This window comes from Oncorhynchus masou, unplaced genomic scaffold (assembly GCF_036934945.1).
Source record: "Oncorhynchus masou masou isolate Uvic2021 unplaced genomic scaffold, UVic_Omas_1.1 unplaced_scaffold_685, whole genome shotgun sequence".
NCBI lineage: Eukaryota > Metazoa > Chordata > Actinopteri > Salmoniformes > Salmonidae > Oncorhynchus > Oncorhynchus masou.
Window position 1 is genome coordinate 194,781 of NW_027013300.1, and position 8,434 is coordinate 203,214.

Here is an 8,434-nt window from a genome sequence, read left to right on the forward strand (position 1 = left end):
TCATACATACTGTAGCTATGAATTACATACAGTACCAGACATACATACCGTAACTATGAATTACATACAGTACCAGACATACATAAATATGTCTATGAATTACATACAGTACCAGTCTTACATACTGTAGTTCTGTCTATGAATTACATACAGTAGCAGTCATATATAGTTCTGTCTATGAATTACATACAGTACCAGTCTTAAATACTGTAGTTCTGTAGTTCTGTCTATGTCTAATTACATACAGTACCAGTCATACATATTGTAGTTCTGTCTATGAATTACATACAGTACCAGTCATATATAGTTCTGTCTATGAATTACATACAGTACCAGTCTTAAATACTGTAGTTCTGTCTATGAATTACATACAGTACCAGTCATACATATTGTAGTTCTGTCTATGAATTACATACAGTACCAGTCATACATACTGTAGTTCTGTCTATGAATTACATACAGTACCAGTCTTTCATACTGTAGTTCTGTCTATGAATTACATACAGTACCAGTCATACATATTGTAGGCCTGTCTATGAATTACACACAGTACCAGACATACATTCTGTAACTATGAATTAAATACAGTACCAGACATACATCACTATGTCTATGAATTACATACAGTAGCAGTCATATATAGTTCTGTCTATGAATTACATACAGTACCAGTCATATAGTTCTGTCTATGAATTACATACAGTACCAGTCTTGCATACTGTAGTTCTGTCTATGAATTACATACAGTACCAGTCATACATATTGTAGGTCTGTCTATGAATTACACACAGTACCAGACATACATTCTGTAACGATGAATTAAATACAGTACCAGACATACATCACTATGTCTATGAATTATATACAGTAGCAGTCATATATAGTTCTGTCTATGAATTATATACAGTACCAGTCATACATACTGTAGTTCTGTCTATGAATTACATACAGTACCAGTCTTTCATACTGTAGTTTTGTCTATGAATTACATACAGTACAAGTCATACATACTGTAGTTCTGTCTATGAATTACATACATTACCAGTCATACATACTGTAGTTCTGTCTATGAATTACATACAGTACCAGTCTTACATACATTTACATTTAAGTCAGTTCTTTATGAATTACATACAGTACCAGTCCAACATACATAACTCTGTCTATGAATTACATACATTATCCAGAGCGACTTACAAACATAACTCTGTCTATGAATTACATACAGTACCAGTCTTACATACTGTAGTTCTGTCTATGAATTAGTTCTGTCTATGAATTACTTCATACAGTACCAGTCTTACATACATAACTCTGTCTATGAATTACATACATTACCAGTCTTACATACTGTAGTTCTGTCTATGAATTACATACAGTACCAGTCCAACATACATAACTATGTATATGTATTACATACAGTACCAGTCATACATACTGTAGCTCTGTCTATGAATTACATACTGTACCAGTCATACATACTGTAGCTCTGTCTATGAATTACATACAGTTCCAGTCAAACATACTGTAGTTCTGTCTATGAATTACATACAGTACCGTACATAACTATGTCTATGAATTACATACAGTACCACTCATACATACTGTAGCTCTGTCTATGAATTACATACAGTACCAGTCATACATACTGTAGCTCTGTCTATGAATTACATACAGTTCCAGTCATACATACTGTAGTTCTGTCTATGAATTACATACAGTACCAGTCATACATACTGTAGTTCTGTCTATGAATTACATACAGTACCAGTCATACATACTGTAGCTCTGTCTATGAATTACATACAGTACCACTCATACATACTGTAGCTCTGTCTATGAATTACATACAGTACCAGTCATACATACTGTCTTTCTGTCTATGAATTACATACAGTACCACTCATACATACTGTAGCTCTGTCTATGAATTACATACATTACCAGTCATACATACTGTAGCTCTGTCTATGAATTACATACAGTACCACTCATACATACTGTAGCTCTGTCTATGAATTACATACAGTACCAGTCATACATACTGTAGTTCTGTCTATGAATTACATACAGTACCAGTCATACATACTGTCTTTCTGTCTATGAATTACATACAGTACCACTCATACATACTGTAGCTCTGTCTATGAATTACATACATTACCAGTCATACATACTGTAGCTCTGTCTATGAATTACATACAGTACCACTCATACATACTGTAGCTCTGTCTATGAATTACATACAGTACCACTCATACATACTGTAGTTCTGTCTATGAATTACATACAGTACCAGTCATACATACTGTAGTTCTGTCTATGAATTACATACAGTACCAGTCATACATACTGTCTTTCTGTCTATGAATTACATACAGTACCACTCATACATACTGTAGCTCTGTCTATGAATTACATACATTACCAGTCATACATACTGTAGCTCTGTCTATGAATTACATACAGTACCACTCATACATACTGTAGCTCTGTCTATGAATTACATACAGTACCACTCATACATACTGTAGCTCTGTCTATGAATTACATACAGTACCAGTCATACATACTGTAGCTCTGTCTATGAATTACATACAGTACCACTCATACATACTGTAGCTCTGTCTATGAATTACATACAGTACCAGTCATACATACTGTAGCTCTGTCTATGAATTTGAGAGTGGTTACATTTCTGCAACGTACATTTTCTTTTTTACGTTTCTCTGGGCGGATAAAACAGGCAGGTCACCAGGTGCACAGAGCCTGTTTCAGGTTACCAGCCCCTCAACTGTTTACCAAAAACAGTGGTGGGGTATCCACTGTGCTGTTGTTTAAAAATGTTATTTTCAATTGATCTTATTAAATAGTTGTACATAGTTCCAACAACTGAAGTAAAAAATAATATTGAAATTATGCATTTTAGTGTATGTGACCCCAGCAGGTTGTGGTCACACAGAAGACAGAACAATAAAAAACGAACAAGCATTTTTCGATGATGTGCTATTAGTGTGTTTGCACGTGCCAGAATACGTGTGTGCTTTCGGTTTGTGCGCTCATACCTGTCTGCATCTGTGTGTGTGTGTGTGTGTGTGAGAAAGATAAAGATAATTCTTTTTACCTGAGAGATGGGTCTCAGCCTTCACGCTCCTCGTTGCTCTATTCTGGTTTTCTTCATTAACTTCTTTTAATTCAATCACCTGTTTGTTGACGTAGTCGGCCATCTTAACTAACCGTACCGAATATCACTGATGACCCCAATCAATCAGTTAATCAACTAATTCAGACTGTCTGACCTTTTATTGTAATATATATGATTTTTACTTTTACTTATAGTATTAACTTACTTCTACTGTATGAATACCTTTCTAACAGACTCCTAATGGTAATATCTGCTGTATGATTCTAACTTCAATGACAAGTTGTTGTCTGATGTGCCTCTCCATTGGTGTCTCTGTCTGTCTGTGGTCGACTGCAGTAGAAAGAACGTTTTAAGTATGCAATCTCTTTCAAGCAAGATGTTATATTCCGCAATAACTATGTGACATTGTTCGTCAGGAAGTGACATCATGGCTCGCACTCCGCAACTCACATTCAGTCAGGAAGCTGGTAAAACTCAGAGATTGTTCCTTTATTTACTCATCTGTGCCTTTGTTCTTCTTATTATAAAAGTTATTTATAATAATTGATAATGAAAAAAATAATAATAATAAAGTCACATGACATGTTGCTAATAAAAAGAGGGAAAGAGAGAGAGACTTGTGTACAGTCTACAAGAAATATTACATAATTAACTGTACATCTTAAGATTGACAATAGTTATTGAGTATTATATACCTAATTTGTTTTGTGTGCGAACATGAGTCTGTGTGTGTGTGTGTGTGTGTGTGTGTGTGTGTGTGTGTGTGTGTGTGTGTGTGTGTGTGCATGATTCAGTGTGTGTGTGTGTGTGCATGATTCAGTGTGTGTGTGTGTGTGTGTGTGTGTGTGACAGAACTATGCATGCAAGGACTGATCCTCCACGAGTTGAAAATGATAGTTTCAACAATTTGAGGCTACAGTGTGTTTGTTAACAGTTCCATGGCAGAACAAGCTTATATTTTGGGTCCTGATGGGGTTTGAAAGTTAAACTAATCTCATGAGGCATTTACAGAATAAGCTACATACAAGAATCAATGGGGAAATATTATTCATTTAAAAGTAAAAAATTAAATGTGATATAGCAAGGAAGACTAAGACTCTACAGGCTGGCTGCTGTGTGTTTAGGAGTGCTGTGTGTTCGACAAGTAACTCTCAACATCTCCCTGAGACTGGCTTTCTGTGAGTGAGGCTGTGTCCCAAATGACAATCCATTAGTGCACTGGTCAAACGTAGTACACTAATATAGGGGATAGCGTGCCATTTGGGAATATAGGGTGTCATTTGGGACTCTATTCCATGTATAGTGCATTACTTTAACCCTGGCCTATAGGATAGATATGTATTTTATTATCACACTATAGTTCTGTTCACACAAAGCAAGGATCACAATTCGGACTTACAGATGTTACATAATTTGTGGGACCAGCAGTGTTTCAAAATTGCTGACACACAAAAAATGTATGAAAATACCACAACCACAGTGTCCCAAATATCGTACTTTCCTCTTTAAAGTACACTACTTTTGACCAGGGCACCTAAGGCTTTGGTCAAAAGCAGCTCACCATATAAGGAATATAGTGTCATTTGGAACACATCACAGGAACTTCTCTTTCTTTGTCCCGTTCTAATGAAGAGAGAAACATTTAGAGGCCTGTTACAACACCACTGGTCTGGAGCAAGACAGAGACCAAACAGATACAAGTGTACAGAGCAAGACAGAGACCAAACAGTAGAGGTGTCATTGAGTACAGAGATACCAGTAGAGGTATCATTGACCTGTGTACAGACAGATACCAGTAGAGGTATCATTGACCTGTGTACAGACAGATACCAGTAGAGGTATCATTGACCTGTGTACAGACAGGTGTCATTGACCTGTGTACAGACAGATACCAGTAGAGGTATCATTGACCTGTGTACAGACAGATACCAGTAGTGGTATCATTGACCTGTGTACAGACAGATACCAGTAGAGGTATCATTGACCTGTGTACAGACAGATACCAGTAGAGGTATCATTGACCTGTGTACAGACAGATACCAGTAGTGGTATCATTGACCTGTGTACAGACAGATACCAGTAGAGGTATCATTGACCTGTGTACAGACAGATACCAGTAGAGGTATCATTGACCTGTGTACAGACTGATACCAGTAGAGGTATCATTGACCTGTGTACAGACAGATACCAGTAGAGGTATCATTGACCTGTGTACAGACAGATACCAGTAGAGGTATCATTGACCTGTGTACAGACAGATACCAGTAGAGATGTCATTGACCTGTGTACAGACAGATACCAGTAGAGGTATCATTGACCTGTGTACAGACAGATACCAGTAGAGGTATCATTGACCTGTGTACAGACAGATACCAGTAGAGGTATCATTGACCTGTGTACAGACAGATACCAGTAGAGGTATCATTGACCTGTGTACAGACAGATACCAGTAGAGGTATCATTGACCTGTGTACAGACAGATACCATTGACCTGTGTACAGACAGATACCAGTAGAGGTATCATTGACCTGTGTACAGACAGATACCAGTAGAGGTATCATTGACCTGTGTACAGACAGATACCAGTAGAGGTATCATTGACCTGTGTACAGACAGATACCAGTAGAGGTATCATTGACCTGTGTACAGACTGATACCAGTAGAGGTATCATTGACCTGTGTACAGACAGATACCAGTAGAGGTATCATTGACCTGTGTACAGACAGATACCAGTAGAGGTATCATTGACCTGTGTACAGACAGATCAGTAGAGGTATCATTGACCTGTGTACAGACAGATACCAGTAGAGGTATCATTGACCTGTGTACAGACAGATACCAGTAGAGGTATCATTGACCTGTGTACAGACAGATACCAGTAGAGGTATCATTGACCTGTGTACAGACAGATACCAGTAGAGGTATCATTGACCTGTGTACAGACAGATACCAGTAGAGGTATCATTGACCTGTGTACAGACAGATACCAGTAGAGGTATCATTGACCTGTGAACAGACAGATACCAGTAGAGGTATCATTGACCTGTGTACAGACAGATACCAGTAGAGGTATCATTGACCTGTGTACAGACAGATACCAGTAGAGGTATCATTGACCTGTGTACAGACAGATACCAGTAGAGGTATCATTGACCTGTGTACAGACAGATACCAGTAGAGGTATCATTGACCTGTGTACAGACAGATACCAGTAGAGGTATCATTGACCTGTGTACAGACAGATACCAGTAGAGGTATCATTGACCTGTGTACAGACAGATACCAGTCCCGTAAGAACCGAAACCAGTTACTGAGCTGAGAGAGACCAGTTACAGAGAAAGAGTGACCAGCTGCATAACGAGAGAGACCAGTTAGAGGAGCGTTACATTACCCTGACTAAAGAAAGGGACCGGTTTAGTGACAGGGTCAGTCTGTCAGTTTGTTCATACTCTAGGTTCTGAGAGAGAGGTCAGTCTACCTCTGTGTTGTTCATATTCTAGGTTCTGAGAGAGTGGTCAGTCAAACTGTGTTGTTCATACTGAGAGAGTGGCCAATATAACTCTGTTGTTTCTACTGCAGGTATTGGAGGAGTGTAGAGCCTAATGGTGGTGAAGGTGAGAACTGTGTGGTGGTACCTTACTGGTCATCAGGCCAAGGAGAATGGTGGGACTATCAGTGTTCATTTCCACAGTTCTGGATCTGTGAAAAATGCTCTTTATAGGTACTGCTGTTGCTGTTGAACTCTTTACTGTATCTGAATGAACATATATGTTGGTAGAATGGCTGTACAAACGAGAAGTTGGAGAGAAAGGCATGTGCACACACACACACACACACAGGATCATGCACGCACACAAAACAAATTAGGAATGTATCACTCAATAGCTGTTGTCAATGTTAAAATGTACAGTTCATTATGTATCATTTCGTGTAAACTGTACACAAATCTCTCTCTCTTGCTCTTTTTATTAGCAACATGTCATGTGACTTCACATGACATTTTTTTCATTATCAATTATTATAAATAACTTTTATAATAAGAAGAACAAAGGCACAGATTAATAAATAAAGGAACAATGTCCTCTGAGTTCCACCAGCTTCCTGATTGAATGTGAGTCACGGAGTGCGAGCCATAATGTCACATCCTTACGAACCATGTCACATATAGTTATTGTGACATATGACGTCCTGCTTGAAAGTGATTGGATACTTAAAACATTCTTTCAACTGCAGTCGACCACAGACAGACAACAGAGACACCAATGGAGACGCATATCAGAGCAACTACTCAACTACTAGTCACTGAAGTTAGAATCATACAGTAGATATTACCATTAGGAGTCAGTTAGAAAGGTAATCATACAGTAGATATTACCATTAGGAGTCAGTTAGAAAGGTAATCATACAGTAGATATTACCATTAGGAGTCAGTTAGAAAGGTAATCATACAGTAGATATTACCATTAGGAGACAGTTAGAAAGGTAATCAAACAGTATATATTACCATTAGGAGACAGTTAGAAAGGTAATCAAACAGTATATATTACCATTAGGAGACAGTTAGAAAGGTAATCATACAGTAGATATTTGTCACGGCTTTCTTCCTGGGAAGGAGAGGCGGACCAAAACGCAGCGTGGTTGAAGTTCATGGTTCTTTAATAAGAGACACTAAACATGAACACAACTACAAAACAAGAAACGTGAAAACCAAAAACAGTCTCGTGTGGCACAAACACTGACACAGGAAACAATCACCCACAAAATACCCAAAGAATATGGCTGCCTAAATATGGCTCCCAATCAAAGACAACGATAAACACCTGCCTCAGATTGAGAACCAATCCAGGCAACCATAGACTTACCTAGACACCTAAAAGAACACAGCTCCATAAATCTACAAATAAACCCTAGACAATGCAAACACATAAATCACCCATGTCACACCCTGGCCTAACCAAAATAATAAAGAAAGCAAAGATAACTAAGGCCAGGGCGTGACAGCACCCCCCCTCCCCCAAAGGTGCGGACTCCCGGCCGCACACCTAAACCCATAGGGGAGGGTCTGGGTGGGCATCTGTCCACGGTGGCGGCTCTGGCGCGGGACATGGACCCCACTCCACCATAGTCTTAGTCCGTTTTTGTAGCAACCTAGGAACGGCGACCCTCGCCGCCGACCTAGGATTGGCCACCCTACTAAATGGCCCCACTGGACTGAGGGGCAGCTCCGGACTGAGGTAGCTCAGGCTGGTTGACGGCTCTGGCAGCTTCAGGGTTAATGGCGGCTCTGG

At 38.9% G+C, this 8,434-nt stretch overlaps 1 protein-coding gene across 1 annotated transcript in view; it reads right to left on the reverse strand.

Moving 5' to 3' along the window:
• Nucleotides 1–3,506, reverse strand: part of LOC135536916 (C-type lectin domain family 4 member E-like) — a 28,523-nt gene extending 25,017 nt beyond the window's left edge. The window contains exon 1 of the mRNA XM_064963135.1: nt 3,125–3,506. Coding sequence (XP_064819207.1) covers nt 3,125–3,227 — 103 coding nt within the window. The 5' untranslated portion in view covers nt 3,228–3,506. The remainder of the gene's footprint in view (nt 1–3,124) is intronic.
• Nucleotides 3,507–8,434: the final 4,928 nt, after the last annotated feature.